Source organism: Sturnus vulgaris, chromosome 5 (genome assembly GCF_052056855.1).
Source record: "Sturnus vulgaris isolate bStuVul1 chromosome 5, bStuVul1.hap1, whole genome shotgun sequence".
Taxonomy (NCBI): Eukaryota; Metazoa; Chordata; class Aves; order Passeriformes; family Sturnidae; genus Sturnus; species Sturnus vulgaris.
In genome coordinates this window covers 9,768,464-9,787,032 of record NC_142247.1, presented here as the reverse complement: position 1 = coordinate 9,787,032, position 18,569 = coordinate 9,768,464, and the positions used below count along the sequence as shown (strand labels likewise).

Here is an 18,569-nt window from a genome sequence, read left to right as displayed (position 1 = left end):
CTCTTCTGTCAGCCAGGAGGAATAGGTGTTAGAAAGCAATGTGAGGCCACAGCCTGCTGGAGCATCCCATGGAGCCTACAGGACACCTCTGCATTCCTGCCTCTGTGGTGCAGCATCCTCTGCTGTGCCTCCCTGGCTCTAAGGTGCCACTGTTCTGTTCCCCTCCTCCAGCACAGCCCACAAACCCACAGGGAGGAAGAATCAAGGCTCTTCCTTCCCTGATTCAGAAAACACAGGCTTTTGTATCGGCCTCATAATCTTTCAGGCGTTGCTCAGAGAATTCTTGCAGGAGGCTCAGCTCCCCAGCCGGGATGTCTGTCATGCACCTGGAGATTGTGGGAACTCATCTCTTGCAGTTTGTGAGGAAATTCGAGTTCTCAGGATCAAAAATCTCAGCCTAAACCCTATCAGTGTCAGGGATATTATGACTTGTTACTTTTTCATGTTTTCTTTGTTATTACCCCTACCCTGGAAGTGACTGTAGAAGGAATATTCTTGATTAAGGTCATTGTTAGTAGCAGATTAAATATGCTGGGTCAGGCCAAAAATCTGTCCAGCCCCTGTATTGTGTGGCCAAATATAGGAGCCAGGGAAGCAATTGTAATAAATACATATAAAAATTCCCTGAATTATCCCAGCCATAAACAATTTGTTACTCAGGGGACATCCTGAGCTGCAAGTGACACGTTTGTGTATTTGATAGTGCTTGCTAGTTTTGTCCTCTGTGAGTTTGTTCAACCATTCTTTGAATCCTTTGACGTTTTTAGTACTCATCAGATCCTGTAGCAAGGAGTGCTGAACATAGGCTGTGTAAAGAACCACTGGTTTTATGTTTTAATTGGCCAGCTGGGAGAATATCAGGACAATTATGAGAAATTAGGCTTTTTTTTTTTTTTTTTTAACATAGTAAATTTTCATCGTTAGTCTTGAAATTTGAAAATTTAGAAGCAGGCATAAAGGTGATAATAGAAGCGTAGATTTTTGTCTTATCATTGTGATATTTCCTCAAGAAGTGACCAGTAGAGCAATTTGCATTTCTAGGCTGTTTAAGGTGGCAAACCCCACATTCCATAGCTGTTACCATGGCTTTTCTAGTATTGTTCCAGCTCTTGGCTTAAAGAGCAGACAAACAAACAAATAGCCTACCCTGAGCTAAGAGCCAAGAGCCAAGGGAGCTGCAGAGGTGCGTGGGTCTCTCTCCTGCAGATGCACAGTGAGACACAGAGTGTGCACGTCCAGGTCTGTAGGTTCAGAGCTCCCTCAGAGAGGAAGTCTGAGGCTTCCTGCAGTGTCCTGGCAGACTTATCCTTCACAACTTAGAAACCCTGGTTTTGCTTTCCTTTCTGTCCTGCTTTTGTGCCTGCAGTTTCATATCAGTTGGGATTTAAGCTGTCTTTGTCTTCAGAGTCCCTATGTTTTCCTCTGCACTAGGATTCTTGGTTTTTTTTTTTTAATGTCTTGTGCTTTGTCTTTCTTGTCCAGCTCTCAGATGTTTTCTAATAAATGTCCTATTAAAGAGTGAAATAAAACCAATTAAATATGTATGGAAGTCAGACTTGCACAGCTGTATATGTACCCTCCCAGGTGCTCCAATTTCAGTGAGCTGTAGGAGAGACAACTGTAATTAAAAAGCATTCTATCTCTTCCTATATAAATATTTTTGCAGTCCTTAAAGCTCCTCTTGTTACTTTTTCGCAGCCTCCTCTAGGCTCACAGACTTTAAAAAGTATTAAGCTACTTCCAGTTGCCCTCTCAAAGTCCCGACATATATAAAACAAGTAAAATAACCTGTATTTAACATGTAATTTTTTGTGGCTGCAGATCTGGCAGCTCTTGTTTAGACTTGATGGCATCCTGTAGCTCAGATACAGAGAAATACTCTCATAATAACAAGAATCATCTGTGAATTATGTTGCTACCTAGGTATTTTGTTCCTTTTTTCATCTCTTCTGTGGGAATGATGGTTAAGCTGTGAAGGGCAGGATGGGAGATGGCCATGCCCATTATCAATTCTCTTTTCTTCCCCACGTTTCTGCTTCTGAATACCAAGGAATGCTACCCAGCTCATAGAAGCACTGTTTCACTTGCACTGTTGTTTCTGGACTCACCTCTGCAGAGAGAGCTCTGGAAGTGCTGTTTCCCACATTTGGGGATATTCCTGGGAATGGACACCTCAGGGATGAACACTGTTTCAAAGCTCATTCAGCCTACTTATGGACTTTAGAGCTCTGCAGGATTGAGGCCAGAGAGCTTTCTGCAGATAGGAATCTTGAGACACTCCACATCTATTTCTCTGTCATTTATTAGTACATAACCCTGGTGCCTTAAAATTCAGGCTGTCCTTTAGAAAACAGGAATATATATTTATATTAAATTCTTTAACTCTAGAAATCCACTATATATAGCTAATAACACTGATCTGGTAAAGGAACAATTTTCCTTTGGGAAGAAATGAGCTGTTTTAAAGTTTCAGAGTTGTTGATAAAATAACTACAATATGCCATGCTTTCCTAGTTTGGAACAAATATTAATTCCTGCTGTGCTGTGACCGTCTGTGGCTAATGAAAACTAAAGGATTTGAAATTTAAAATAAAGCTGAGGGCAATTCTTTGTTGACTCTGCTCTCAGTGTATGTTGTAGGATGGCTAAGCTCTAACTATAGGTGCTTAGAACAAAATATCTCCTATTGTAGAGTGTTATCTTTAGCTTGAAATTTCAGCCTGCTCCTTAGTGTTTCTAATTTAAACTTTCTCATCTTCATGAAGTCCTTAATACAGTGCATTCCATTATTTATTTTTCCAAGGCTAATGTGAGTAGTACTGCCCTCGGGGTCACTTCACTTTCTGGCTGTAGTTCTGTGACACCAGCCAAACTTTGCATTTTTTGTTTCAATCGTTGCATATCTGCATTTCCCTCTCTAGCCTGGGGATAAATGGACATTACCAGACCAGTGCCACACTGTGACTTGCTTCCCAGGAGATTACACAGTTCTGGAGAGCCACCACGTCAACTGTGAGAGGATGCCAAAGCCTGTGTGTCACAGCAACCTTCCTGCTGTTAAGGTGGAGGAAACTTGTGGCTGCCGATGGATGTGCCCATGTGAGTATCTGTCCATGGGTGCCTCTCCCTCCCCATCACCTGAAATGTTTGATCACAAATGTAATGCTGAGGGGAGCTTCTCAACCACTGAACACTTCAAAGCTGACCAGGGTGGGAGGAATTGCTGTTTAATTGTTGTACAGCAACTTAAAGAAATAATTAGCCTCACTGATGCTGGAATGCCTAGTGCTACTTACCAAATTCAGGGCTAATCTGAGCTTATTTTTTGTATTAGTAAAGCAACAGTGTTTTATCAGGGAATCTCACTGAATTTCCAAAGCTGTAGGGAGCTGGGAAGGAGGACGTATGGGAGCAACCAGGAATTTATCTCAACAAGCTCTAAGCAAGTGATGGATTCTTGTTCCATCTCAGGACTGGAGGGTTTGGCCTGCCCTCACTCAAGCAGGTGTAGTAAAAAACATGGACAAGAAATTCTCCCTGCCTCTAGATAACCTCACAAGGAGTGTGTGAGCAGAAAGGCTGAACACTGTGTGATTGGTGCCTGGGCTGGGATGACTGGAACATGAATTAAGTGCATCCACTCACATTTACAGGGTTAGAGGCTCTCTCTAAGAGCTCTGAGGCTGATGATCCATTTAGTAAAACATAAGTGGTTTAAATCTAAATTCATATGCTTACTTCTTAAAAGTAGATCAGAACTCTGTATATATACATACACCTCTTCTTCACAACATCTAATCCCAATTTAAAATGTTCTCTGCTGAGCTGGCTGATTTAAGTATAATTTCTTCCAGCTACTGCCTGAGATACCAAAGCTTATAGCTGGATTTTGATCCCTGAACCCTTAGACATACAAAATTCTTTATACCCTGACTTTTAGCATTTCTTAAAAGTGTATCTGATGACCTAAATACTAAATCTAACATTTCTGGTTTGCTACAAGGATTTTGAAAAAGTAGAAATATTTTAGATGGATAGTCATAAGTATTTTATAATGTTTAAAAGGTAGTCTTAGTGATACCTACCCATAAGAAGTGCATCTTTATTAAATTTCTTGATCCTAAACACATAGATAGCAACATGAGGCCATTACTTTGGGCATGCAATACATACCTTCATAAAAAACCTTCTGAAAGGATAAAATGAAAAGAACCTTTCATACCACTAGCTGATGATCATGAAAAGCCTTATAGTTTACTTGAGTAAAGATGAGCTGAGAACTGTTTATCTCTTTATGAATTTAATGAGCCATGATACCCTTTTTTTTTTTTTTTTCCCCTAATGTTGTACAACTTGTGAGGGAAAAGTAGAAAGTTTTCATGTTATGAAGGAGGGAACAAAAAGTCCCCAACCTCCCCCAGCTGATTAAAACACCCCATGGGTCAAGTCCTCCTTTAATGACTGCTCAGTGCAACCATGGCAATGCTGTGCCAACTAAAGCAACATCTGTAGCAGCTGGAAAGGTTGATTCTGATGATGTGTGAAACAAAATTCACAGCAATCGGAAATGCAGAGATGGCATAACAGAGGAGGTGCTGAGTGGGAGCTCAGTGTGAGGCAGCATCTCTGTTGTTATGGAAGGAGACTGGTTAGGACACCCGTGAAAATGCTGCTAAATTGACTCATGATTTACTCGTTTAGAGAGCTAAAACACAGTTTTCAGCCATGGCTTGACAGTGTGGGTGATGTGACAAATGCTTCTGCAGAGAGGAAGTCCTTGAAAAAGTGTTCTTAGGTCATCTGAGTTCAGAGGATGGTTCAGGAATTACCCTGCAGAGGTGCTTGCTTGCTGAACTAGGTACAGATTTTACAGCAGCATGATTTTCAGCGTGATTCATGGCTGTTGTGTGCTCTTGGACTACTTTGAAACTGATCACATTAGTGCATTTTGTGCTACAGAAACCTATGATTAATTTAAAAGAATTCCCATTATCCTTAAATTTTTTAATGTCCATGAATAAATAAAGATTGAGAAACGTGATTTTATTGCTAACTCATTTCATTGTTATTTATATATGAACTTTATAAGCATTTACAGTAAAATATCTTAAGATGCTCCAGTGCTCCATAGGGATCCCTCTCTCCCTCCCTCTGGAAGCTGTTTTTCCTGGGAAATTAAATTTGAAGGTCATTGAATAGAAAAAGATTATTCTCTGCTAGAAGCAAAGTACTGAATTATTAACAATGGTGATTTTCCCCCTTACATGTTTTGCTAGCATTGATTTTATTGTCCTTTAAGCAAGAGATTTGAAAACATATGAGCTAGAAGCATCAGGTTTTGTTTTAGTTCTTCTGAGAGTATAATCTTCCTTGTTTTCCAGTTTTTGAAGACGAGGAAGTGTTTATAACCCAACGACCAGGCTGCCAGCTGGCCATTGGTTTATCCTGTGCATATTCTTTCTCTGCAGTTTTCCTGTTTCCTGTCTGGAAAACAAAATTCTTGAGTCTCAACTTGTGACGTGTCTGATATGAGTGAAATAGTGCTATTAGGAATCAAATGTGACGCTGTACAGAATATAATGCAATACAAAAGTTGAACAGTGCATTACAGTATTTCTACAAACAGGAAATTAATTTTCACATAAAATCTATTACTAAATCATATTGAATATTAATAAGTTTTAGGCAAAGGGATTTTCTACAAGTTTATCCAAATCTTTTATAATATTTACTGTTCCCAGAAAAAGATATTGCAAAACATCTCCACATGCGATGAAGTATTTATATTTATGTACATATTATGAAGTATATACATTTATTAATGTTTGCTGCTGCATTTGCAACTCATTACCTTCCTCTCTTTCCAATTAGTTGGTTCCCCATGCCAACAAAAGTTGTGAAGAAACAGTAAAATTTAAAAGCCTACATGTTTTTTATTTGTTGTTTATTTTCAGGTGTCTGTATAGGAAGTTCATCTCAACATATTGTCACTTTTGATGGGCTGAATTTTAAGCTGACTGGCAACTGCTCCTATACCTTATTTGAAGACTTGCAGCACGATGTTGAAGTCCTGCTCCATGAAGGGCCATGCAGAGCAGCACCCAGGATGAACTGCATGGACTCCATCGAAGTGAAGCATCGTGGTGTGGCTGTGCAGCTCTTCAGTGACATGGCAGTAAGCAAACTCCATGAATTCATCTCTGCATTGTCTGCTCCTGCTGCAGAATTCAGGTTATGGGGGGCAAATTTCTTCCCTTGATCCAGTTTCAGCCTATTTTTAACATCTCTTCTCCATTTCGTGATACAATCAGTGTTCACAGAATGAGCCAGACACGTTTCTCATCTTCTTCTCCCTGTTGTGCTGGTGTGCCAATGTCAATAACGTGGGATTAGGCCGTGTGTCCCTTGACACTCGTGCCAGAAGGGCAGGATTACAGACAGGACATACTGCACTCTGATTCCCCTCTTTGGATAGATGTCCTTCACGCTGTGTTTGGTCCATGGAAGAGTGCTCTGTTCCTTACAGAGCTGTGCCTGACTGGCCAGCTGAAGGTCTAGGGAGTTGCTTCTCACCTTGTGTGCAACTGGACCTCAGCATTAGAAGAAAGGGCAGCTTCGTATGAATTACATCTGTTTTATAGGCAGAGAATATTCAAACTGAACCCATTTTTCAGCCTCTGGCTACTCAGACATACAGGAGTTGGTCAACTTGCTAAAACGATCTCTTCTGACACATGTAGCAAAATAGAGTGGACCAAAACACCTACACCAATTTCTGCATGGTGCTGGACAGCCTTGACTTCCACTGAGGCATCATTTGAACCTCACAGCATGAGGTGGTTAGTCTGTAAACATGTGGTGCTCAAAGAGTGCGCTTATATAGGAAAATGTTGGAAGAGTTGTTCATGCAATTCACAGGATGAAGGTCCAGTACTCTGTATGTTTTTAGACTCAATAGAAACCTTCAGCTGGCAAAATTGTTTCTTATGTTCAGTTGGATCTTCGGGTATTTGTCAAGTCAAAACGTGTTTCAACTGTAAAACTGGGTTGATTTGTAACTGCTTGCTAGAACTGATCTGACGATCTCACCTTTTTTTCTTAAACAGGTGACTGTTAATGGTGAAAGGGTTCTTATCCCTTATTCCAGCAGCTTGTTTGAAATCACTGCCTATGGAGAAATTATGCATGAAATCAAGTTCTCTCATCTTGGACATAATCTCACATTTACTCCAAGAAACAATGAATTTATTCTTAGACTTAATTCAAAGAGCTTTTCTTCAGGAACCAAAGGGCTTTGTGGTAAGTTTGAAAGTTAGTAAACAGCTTCCTACTTGGGCTTGAACTTCTATTTATTTTATTGCTATTTGCTAGTCTCCAAATCTGTAAACTCTCTGGGTGAACTGGTCCCAGACTTTTAGGGGAATATTGGAAATCTGTGTAAGTTTTTCTACTCTCATCCCCAGTGTAACAGCTCACTGATGCCCAGTAACTTTAGAAAGAACAGCAGAGATAGATAGCTTTCTGGTTTTTCTTGCTTCAAGTTATCTTATCAAGGAGATTTGTGCTTTTGTTTTGGATGAGAGTTTAGTTTCAGATTCTTAAAAATTCACTTCTGTGAGAAGTTTGACCAGTGCTTGCAGTGAAGGTGAAAAATTTGAGAGGGCAACTGCTACCTGTGATGCCTTAAGTTTTAAGTTTTTCTGTTCTGCTTGGGTGTGCTTTTCTGTTGTGCTTGGGCAGTGAAGACAAAACAGTCCTAGTCCAGCTAAAGACTCAAGGACAACTTCTTCAAACTTCAGGCCCTAAGCATAAATAAGGAGAAAAGAGGAGGGCGGACAAGCAGGCAAGAAAGGAGGATGAAACTTCACGATTTGTGACTATTAATTGGACAGTTGACTCCTGCATGCAAATGAACTAAAACCTATAAAGATGTGAGACCAAGCCCTTTTCTTGCTTCCATCTTGGAGCCATCCAGGCAGGGGCCACGACTGGTACTGCCAAGGTGTGGCCTTTGAAGGTCTCCCAATAAATACTCATTTTATTCCCCTTAACTCTATGTAGCCTCTGTTCCAGCTCCTCCAGGCATCACCTGGGTGAGTTAATTCTACGGTATCCTCAGTGGTGTAATCTATACAGAGATTGCACCTCTGTGGCAGAACCTGTGCCTCCTTTAGTGAGGAAATGAAAAACAAGACTCAGGATATTTATGCCTCTATTGATAACAGCTATAAGGAATATCACGAATTCCTCGAGCTGCCCTGACCAGCATCATCGGTCCCATCCCTGGTTTTTTTGTAGGTTTATTTTAGTGCTGATTACTCAGAGATTTTTCTTTTCCCTTTACTCACCCCGCCAGGGCTGTGTGACCAGAACCACGCCAACGACCTGACGCTGCGGAATGGCTCAGTCACTGCAGACAGCAGCGTGTTTATCCAGGACTGGACAGTGCCGGAGCCGGGCAAGGTCTGCGAGAGCCGGAGGGAGGAGCGGTGCTCGGAGCGCGTGCCCGGCCACTGCCACCTCCTGCTCTCGGACCGCTTTGAGCAGTGCCACAGCATCATCACCCCCAACATGTTCTACGAGGCCTGCGTGGAGAGCAGCTGCTACGAGGAGGAGGCCTGCGAGATGATCACGTCCTACGCTCACATCTGCAGGGAGTACGGCGTCTGTGTGGACTGGAGAACACCCGAGCTTTGCCGTAAGCAAAAGTTTTAGCTCTGTGCTAAAACTGATGGAGGAGTTGCCCTGCTTTGGGACATCTCATCCCTGTATTTGTACAAGTGGTATTGCAGATCTCATAACTGGTTGGTCGCCCACTAAGCTGAACGTTATGAAAGAAGTGTTTCTTGGTAAACTGCTAACTGGTAAAATTCCAGACTAGAGGGAAATAAAGGTACTATGAACAGGTATCCACACCTGTGTGACAGTACCTGGCTCTGCAGCCACTGAACCTTTGTGGCACCAGGTTTGGGCTGAGAATCTGCCAGGCTCTTTTAGCAGCAGATATCATTGCTTTGATACAGACATTGGGGGGGTCTGAGGTGGACAGAGAAACTCATACTTTGGACTAGTGGAACTGCTTCCTAGCCTGTCACTGTAATACACAAAATAAGACTTTTCTTTGTAACAGTTTCACAAATTCCTCCTATTTCCATCAAAACCGAAACTTTTGAAAATGTGATGGTAGAGCCAGTGTGATTTTAAGTTTCTTCTACAGCGAAAAATGGGGAAAAGGCCTCTCTCTGTGATGTCATTTCTTGCCAGGACATGCCAGCTAGGCTGACTAAACAAGCTGTAATTTGCTTTGCAAATCTGGTTCTCCTTCTGCCTGGGTTTTTCTTGTGTTTTGGAGGTAAAAAGTTTGTGCTGTGGGAAAGCAGTGTAGGGTGTGAGTATAGCACTTTACCAGAACCCAACCAAGGCAAGCAATACTCCCATGCTAGAGCCAAACTCAGACAGCTGTTGCTTTGTATACCTTCTCTCCTAAATTCTCATAGACAAGTAGTTCTGCTTTCTCTTCCTGGGTTTTTTTTTTCTCCTTTTTTTGGTCCCTTTTTCTCCTGAAAGCCCTGTTAGGAGGCGTACCTAAAGATCTGCCAAAAATGCAAGGTGTCATTAAGTACAAAAATCTCTTGAGGTGGCCTATTCTCCACTTTGTCCTGTTAACCTTGCTGCAGTGATGGTTGCAGACATTCAGATAGTCCCTCAGCATGTCTGATTTAGTCAAGTGCCTTAGATGTGGATGTGTGTAGGCATTTTCTTTCTCAGCTACCTCCTCACAGAGTACCTTGATGTCCCAGTTGGTTTTCTCCACCTCCTGACTCTCTAGTTGAGTTTTTTCTTGTTGCTTTGTCTTCTTTCCTTGGATACTTTTCATTTCAGAATTGGAGAACCAGCATCCTAAAGGCATGATGCCAAAAAAAGTGTAAAACAAATGCTTTTTTCATGTTTTGAACTCTGGACTGAGTTTCCTCTTGACTGATGAAATGATGGGATAGGAAGTCAAGAATGTCAGTGTGAGTTTGGCCTGAGCCTCCAGTTAATGTTTGAAATATCTTTTCAGGATCATAGGTTACAGAACACAGTCTGGTTGAAGTATAGTCCTAGAAAGCAGAGAGAGAATGTTGCCAGCCATTTTCCAAATTCAGCCAGACTTTGCAAATTGTAATGTCCAAAGCTGGATGTAGAGATTACCTTAATAACTCTGTGCAGTTTTCAAATTCCTGTCTGGTTACACAGCCTGTACAAGGATAGACAAAGAGTTGCTCATTTTAACACTAATTGCATAAAAGTCTTAGGTGTCCTAACAATAACATCATCATCCTTCTTCCAGCAAATGCCTGTGTGCAACTGCCAAAAATTTAAATTTTCAACGTTTGACTTATCCAAGTTGTATTAACCACTAAATAGACACTTAATAATCACTCTACCACGATATTTTTAATACCAGTAGCACAGTTCTGGATTACCTTGCTTCCCTCCTCCCAGTCCACTGAATCCCTGTCATTCTTGTGGAATTTTACTTGAGGCCTTGTTGTGCCATATTGGGACATTCCAAATCCTTCCTGATTGCTCTTCCTGGGTGGGTGAATATACTCTCTGTAATTCAGATATATTCAGCCTGGAGAGGAGAAGGCTTTGGGGTGACCTCATTGTGACCTTCCAGTGTCTGAAGGGAGCCACAGGAAAGATGGAGAGAGACTCTTGACAAGGGCCTGGAGTGACAGGACAAGGGGCAATGGCTTCACACTGACACAGAGCAGGGTTAGATTGGATATTGGGAAGAAATTGTTCCCTGTGAGGGTGCTGAGGCCCTGGCACAGGTTTCCCAGAGAAGCTGTGGCTGCCCCATCCCTGGCAGTGCTCCAGGCCAGGTTGGATGGGGCTCTGAGCAGCCTGGGATAGTGGAAGGTGTCCCTCCCCATGGGACAGTTGGAACCCAGGGGGTTGGGACCAGATGGTCTTTAGGTCCCTTACAGACCAACCCATTTTATGACTATATGAAATAATTGGCTTTACCATGGAAGGGGTTAATGTTAAAAACTTTTTTTTCTGTCTCCATTGGCTGCTAGATGTGTAGACAGTTTAGCTGATGAATGTTTTCTTGTTTGTTTGTTTGGGAGCTTGGGTTTTCTTTCAGTGTTTTTTGTCTGGGGACTGAAAAAAAGTTTTATAAACCTCACAGCAGTCACAGACTGGGAAATAAGAAACACTTTTTCTAATTGAAGCTGTAGAGAAAGTAGACTTAAGGGAATACACAGTATGGAAGCTGTGTCCAAAGGTTTTTTGAATAGCTGTAGCTCTAATTTTGTGTTTGCTTTTAGAGACAATATCCTCAGATCTGTGAACACATCAGTAAAAATTTTCTGTTGGCTTACAGGGTTATGCAACTTTCCTTGATTCAGTTAATTCTGTTAATAAGGCAATTCAGTTAAAAAGATGCAGAAATCCAGCAGGATCAGTTTTGAAGTAACAAAATGTTCTTTTTTGTTAGCTTTCTTTAGTTCTATGGGAATACTGCAGCCTATCAAGTTAAAAAAAAAGTCTTTTTTTCAATGATTTAGTCTGTCCTGACTATGCACTCTTACCACACACAAGGTTCTAAATTCTTATGTCTGTGGCCCAGTGTTGGAAACAAAATTTGACAAGTGAACACTCACCTAAATTATTCTATCATTATTGGGGTGAGTCATATGTTGCTGCTGATTCATGTGACCTAAAAATGTGGTTTCCTGATTTCTGCTCCAAGGGAACAGATCCACTCAGTGGGTGATGGCTTTCTAAAATTGAAAAAATTCTAAAGAAAGCTTGAGTGGAAAGACTGATCTGCATTTCCTTAGATCTCTTTAGACAAAGGTGGTGTTTTCTTCTCTGTCTTGCTCAGCAATGAAATGTGCCCCACATCTGACATACGACCACTGCCACACAGCCTGTGTGAAGAGCTGTGAGAATAATACCAAAATCAGTGTCTGCAAGGATTATCCCACGGAAGGCTGCTTCTGCCCAGAGGGAAAGGTGATTTCTGGTGACAGCTGTGTTGGTGAAGAAGTCTGCACTCAGTGTGTCAGTGAGGATGGCACACACCATCAGGTAACTACATGCACAGCAACCGCTGGCAGTGCTTGGAGTTCACACCTTTGAAAGCAAATCTGATTTCCCTTTGGATACTTTATTTTCTAGCTCAGTTCCTCCTAATCTGCTGGCTGTCAGCCCCATTTAGCTCCCCTAGTGTGAAATTGGCTGGGACTGGATATAAAGATCACAGCTGGGACTGTAAAGACCTGGCAAGGCATGACAATTCCATGTGGAGGGGAGTCTAGAGGAAAGAGAGGAAGAGTGATGGCATAAGTGAATATTTACCAAGATAAACATCTCAATTTAGCAGATATTTACGAGTAATGACAATTTAATCATAAATCTGAATCCTTTACTTAAAAAATGTGTTGTATTGTCTTTGCAAAGCTAACTGAATCCTCATGAGGGGCAGTGGAGAGACAGACATCAAAATCTTCTCCCTGTGACCAGGGACAGCACCTGGGAATGGCTGGAGCTGTGTCAGGGCAGGGTGAGGGTGGATATCAGGGAAAGGTTCTTCCCCCAGAGGGTGTGGGGCACTGAACAGGCTCCCCAGGGAATGGTCACAGCCCCAAGGCTGCCAGAGCTCCAGGAATGTTTGGATAATGCTCCCAGGGATGCACAGGGTGGGGTTGCTGGGGTGTCTGTGCAGGGCCAAGAGCAGGACTCAGTGATCCTTGTGCGTCCTTTCCAATTCACATATGAAATATTTCCAGTGGTTGATGGGGAGTGGTGAGACCAAGTCAGCCTTATAACAAGTGATATTTGTCTGGGGTTTTTTTGAGAATTATTCCTTTGATGAAATTCCTCACTTTGGTTTTACTGAAAATCTACTTTGCTTAGTTAAGGCAGCATGGGGCTGGGAAAAGCTGTGGATGCTGGGTACAAGACTGCAGTGAAAGACTGTTGATTCCAGCATCACACAGTGGGTGTGTCCCCTGTCCCAAACTCTTCCCTGTGTCCCCTGTTCCAGGTAACAGGGGTGGTTCCTCTTCACCTCCAGCTACTCAGCTCTTAAAGTTTGCACTCTAATATCAGCCAGTCCAATTCCATGTTTTTGTTATAGGATTTGAAGGAGAAGGGACTTTAATTGCAGTGTTTTATGGGCTTTAGATTCTTAATGAGATTTTTGGGGAGGTGGAGGACAGGGGAGGCCGTTTTGCCTCTCCACCATTGCAGGCTTAGCTTTGTGAGGAATACAACAGGCACTTGGGTCAGGATTTCCTTAACTTCCTTCTCTTCTGGTGTTCATTCCTCTTTTCTTTTCTACTCTACACTGTGTTTGGGCTTATGGGATTTTAGTCCTAACACTCACATGGCTTAAAACATGTAACTATCTCTCAGTATAGGTGCAGTATGATTAGATTTCCCTCTTTGTTTTTTTTTTTTTTCCCTTCCTAACTCTAAAGGGCTCAGCAGAGTGCTAGTTTATACCATGCTCCAAAGTTTTCCAGATGACAGCATTTTCTGGTGGCCTGCTGACCTGCTGTACATGTTCTCACCCAGAATCTGGATTGGTTGTGCAAATTAAAATGTCTGATAATGCATCCTTCCACTCCATATCTCCCTATTCACATGGGTGTTAAATGTGCATAGTTCTGTGTGGGTAACTGCAGCTTTAATATCAATGATTTCTGCTTTCTTGGGAAGGAGCAGTGATTAAAAAATTATTCTCTTTACCAATGGTTTCTGAATGTGCTCATGACCCTCAGGTAGTCACCGCAGTGATGGTTTCAGTTTTAGAGGAGATATAGTGCTCCTCCAGTCTTCAGTCCACTGGAGAGTCAAGTGATGACACTCCAAATTGTCTTAATATAAAAATAGGCACTATTTATTTCTCTGTGTTGAAGACTTACTAATTAGGGAAAGCAGACAGTTCTCTGTTTTTCCCAAAATAATGCTGTTTCCCTTATTACCACTGAACATGCAATCATGGTATGTAGTTGCACCAGTCCACTGTTACTCACAATAGCCTGCAATTGCATTTATATTTGAGCATTTTTGGTGCTTAAAACAATAGTAATTCCTCATCTTATCCACACATTCTTTACATCTTTACCTAAATTGGCACACTACAATCATTGCAGAATTATGTGTCTCTTTAATTTTTTACTGTTATCAGAGCAACCAACCTTGCATGAATGAATCTTCATAAATCTTCTGATTTTCCATGTTAATGTTACTCCTCCTCACCCACTGCCATCCTCCCATCCCATCATACCAGTGACCAGAGCATGGGATTTCTATCTAACACTCTGTTGGGGTTTTCTTCCTTCAGCACTTGGAGACGTGGATTCCCGAGAATGAGCCCTGCAAGATCTGCACGTGTCTCGAGAACAAGAAGATAAACTGCACAGTCCGACCCTGCCCGACTGTCACACGTAAATTCATTCAGCTCTGTGATTGGACATGAATTGCAGTTTTGGTTCCTGGCTTCTTGGTTCTTATCCAAATTTGTTTTGTGGATGTTTTTTCCAGCTGCCCAGTGTGGTCCGTGTGAAGTCGCTCGCCTGCGCAGGGGCCCTGGCCAGTGCTGCCCTGAGTATGAGTGTGGTAGGTTCTTGTAAACTCTTGGAATCTTCTTGGTCTGTACTTTTACCAGATATTTCTAAGGTATACAGTCCCTTTTTAAAAAAAAAAATATTTAATTCAGTGCTGCATTTTTGATACCACTGAATGCTTGTACAATCATCCATGTGGAAAACCAAACAGCTCCTAAGGATATGAGTCTCCATTCACTTTCCAATTTTGTCCCTCTTTCTGTAGTAGATCAGAAAGGAATGAAGCAATTTGTTTTTGTCTAAATGACATGGAATGATTTTTTCTCAAGCATTTATATTTGCATCATCTATATTTGCCCATTAAATATAACATTAGAACCTTAATCCCCATAACCCGAGCTTGAACTCTTCTCTAAGCTAGTTTGAAAACAAACTCTGACCTGTTGAACTCTAATGTACTTCATATTTTAAGACAGCAATTGAGTGTGAGTTTAATGGGGATGTGCATGTGTGTGTGTCTTTTCTTTAGGACTAAGTAGGCGTGGTTTTAAGCACTGTCTGAATTTCTGCTCTTAGTGTGTGACCTGGTTTCCTGTGATTTGCCTCCTGCCCCTGTCTGTGAGTTTGGCCTGCAGCTTGCGCTGACCAACCCTGGAGAATGCAGACCAAATTACACATGTGGTAAGATCATTTTTCCTAGCAGGGAGTGACACTGGAACACTGCCTTTAAGCAACATTGACAACTTCCTTTAGGCATTATTTTTCCCCCCTCTGAAAGGTTTAATTTTGGTGCCAACAGACATGTAATGATTTCTTAGACTTGGCAGAAGTATATTGTTGGCACTTTGAGTACACTTTCAAAGTAAGGACAAGAGAAACACTTTACTCTTGGATGAGTGTTCTCTGACCTTGATGCTTATTTTATAAATCTTCTTGTTTGTGTATGAGACAAGAATTTTTTTGGCAGGGCAGGAACTTTCCTGAGCCTTTTATATCTGCATTACTCCTCAGACTTTAAGCAGATTTATGACAGTTTAAGGTGCTGATTAATGCCTTGCTGCCAGAAAACTGTCCTATTCACTGGCAGCACTCTGAAAATCCATGAGCTTGACACAGTGCCTACCTTTTCCTGCCAGCCTGCAACAGGGAAATGTGCAGCTCCATCCCAAGACTGTCCTGCCCATCTCACCGGACGCTGACTGTTGTCAAGACCGAGTGCTGTGATAAATATGAGTGCACCTGCAGCTGTAGGAACTCCACAGTGAGCTGCCCCCTGGGCTATCTCTCCCAGTCTCTCACCAATGACTGTGGCTGTGTATCCACCACCTGCATTCCAGACCGGGTAAGGGAAGTGAAATATCTTTTCCATGGATGACAGTGTCTTTTCCACATGGAGCAGCAGCACCAGATCCAGCAGGCAGTCACCTAGATGTGAATAACCCCCCAATGAGACTGCTGGAAAGTGATGCCAGGGCATTTTTAATTTACAAGGGCTTGAAAGAAACACACTATTACTTCATACTGTTGCTTCTTTTATTACAGTAATTTATTTTGACATAACCAGTCCATTTTTTGTAACTTTGAGATAAAAAAGAACCATTTGAAGCTTAAAAGTCACTCAGATCAGGAATTTCAGAAGTGATTTTTGTTTTCAGGTAACAGATAGACATACTTTGGGACCACTACTGTCACTATATATTCTTCCAATCCCGTACTAAATTTATTGACGTATTTGGTACACCTTAGCCCTAAAATTCCTTGTGCTTATTGATTACCTTTGTCTCTGCCTGAGAAGGTGGTGTGTCTTTTAAGAACTATATTGCCATTTTAAAGTTTTTGCCAAATTATGACTCTGATAAAGCTTCACTGGGGTATATTTTTCTTATTTTGCTAACCTTTTATTAAGTTGTTATATTATGTTAATCTTTAAGATAAAGTTGCTTAGAGGAGAGGTTGCAGGGCAATGTAATTTTTTTCATTAAACCTGAACATAGGGCTTACAGCTCAGGACATCTACCTTTTATTGTCCATTTGTAAGGAGTTCATGGCCTTGCATAATTCATTTTATGTCTCTGTGACTTACTTGCTCTAGCTATAAAAATAAATGATGTTCCCTCTTTAATACCAAGCTGTAAAATTTACTAATAGAAAGTCCAATTTAAGGGATGGCTCTGCTTTTTAGGGGTAGCTATGGTGGCCTGAGGATACCAGAGGATGAAAGCTTTTATTCCAAGTAGGATCTCTTCAAATCAGATGGTTTAGCTGGAAGCAGTTTTGTCTTCAAGGCTCCTTAAGGACTTACTGTTTGTTATCCTAAAATATTGTCACATTATACTTACAGGGAAACTGAGACCCTTGGCAACTCCACCAACTGCAGATAAAGCTCTCCAATTTATTTTTTATAAAACAGTAGCCTTATTTGTACTTATTTTTCCTTTCCTCAACAGACTGGCCACAATTTTAAGACCTGTAGCATTTCTAAAGGATTCAAAATATTCCATTGAATTTATGGTTGGTTTCACACCTTAAAATGCAGCCTTTTGGAACGAGCAGTGTGCCCTTACAGCAGCAATGTGCTCTTTTATGTATTGATTATTGCATTTAATAGGTGTGTGTGCACAACAACATAGTCTATCCTGTTGGGACAACCTGGGAAGATGGATGCAGGGAATGCTCTTGCACGGGTGTGAGGGATGATGTTACAGGACTTCAGATGATGGAGTGTCATGACAAAGAATGTGACACGTTCTGCTCTCGGGTGAGTAACACTTAAACCGGTGCAATAACCAGCAGAGCCCTGCTGGGGAGCTGCAATGATCCCTTTTAAGCCTCCTTGTTTAGAGAGTAACCAGAGAAAATTAGAAAAATAAGTGTTTTGGCAATAGATTATCTTGGGAGCAGAATCTAAGAGCATGAGTCTGAGCATTATTGACTTTATTTTAGGGTTATTGTTTTAGGATCGCATTCTGCTGCCAAGAAAATCAGTGTAAATTTATTTTACATTTTGATAGAAGAAAAACTACATCCTGAAGTGTCTGTCATTTACACCACTTGCACAATAAGTGTCCATGATGGCTGAAGTTCAATTGCAGATGTCTGTTCTAGCTCAAGTTCACTTTCTGAAGTTCCCATTTCAGCTCTGTCTGTTGCTCAGCTTTGCCTATTGTAGCAGTAATAACACCTCATGCTGGGACCTTTATTGTGCTCAGACATCTGCTACATCCTATAAAACCCTGTGGTTTACTTTTGGAAGCCTGCAAAGGAAGTATGAGCCACTTTGTTGTATTGGTTTAGATGGTCAAACAAGAATAGACAGATAATTGCTACAAAGAGTTGGTAGAGGAATGTGATTTAAGCCAGATATTTGGGAAAGGTTCTTCTCCCAGAGGGTGGCTGGGCACTGGAACAGCTCCCCAGGCAATAGTCATGGCTCAAAGCCTGACAGAGCTCAAGAAGTGTATTGGGACACGGTGGGATTGTTGGGGTGTCATGTGCAGGGTCAGGAACTGGACTCAATGATCCTTGTATATCTTAAATACTGCATCATTCTCTAGGACCAACCAAAAAACCTCAATCCGTTAGGAAAAAGAAAAACAACCAAGCAATTGCAGAGTTTGGTGAGAAAGTCTGAGGGTGCCAAATCCAGTAAAAACCATGAGAGTAGATGTGGGAGTTTTTAAGTGTTGCAAGAGAATCCCTTCGGTTTCCATGTGTAGAAAAGTCTTGTCTCTATTATGGCAATTTTTATTAAATATTAGGTCTAAATTATGTGGCTGTGTTTCATCTCATTTCAATAATTTATTAATAATTTGTTATTTCAATAAAATCTCATTAATGCAGAGCTACAGTTCCTTGACATTGCAGCATCAAAAAAAATCTGGTTAAAAACACATAAAAAGACTGGTTGGAAATGATGCCAGTTCTTTATGGGAATTTCTCATTTCTTCAGCTCCTTTAATGGTTCTCAAGGCTCTACAATCAAAACTGTAGCTG

At 41.4% G+C, this 18,569-nt stretch overlaps 1 protein-coding gene across 1 annotated transcript in view; it reads left to right on the top strand.

Annotated features, from left to right (window-relative positions):
- Positions 1-18,569, top strand: part of VWF (von Willebrand factor) — a 121,595-nt gene that overhangs the window by 82,547 nt on the left and 20,479 nt on the right. Inside the window, exons 34-43 of the mRNA XM_014880933.2 lie at positions 2,922-3,099; positions 5,955-6,175; positions 7,107-7,299; positions 8,357-8,698; positions 11,885-12,090; positions 14,354-14,456; positions 14,554-14,628; positions 15,153-15,257; positions 15,713-15,918; positions 17,185-17,334. Of these exons, the coding sequence (XP_014736419.2) occupies positions 2,922-3,099; positions 5,955-6,175; positions 7,107-7,299; positions 8,357-8,698; positions 11,885-12,090; positions 14,354-14,456; positions 14,554-14,628; positions 15,153-15,257; positions 15,713-15,918; positions 17,185-17,334 (1,779 nt within the window). The remainder of the gene's footprint in view (positions 1-2,921; positions 3,100-5,954; positions 6,176-7,106; positions 7,300-8,356; positions 8,699-11,884; positions 12,091-14,353; positions 14,457-14,553; positions 14,629-15,152; positions 15,258-15,712; positions 15,919-17,184; positions 17,335-18,569) is intronic.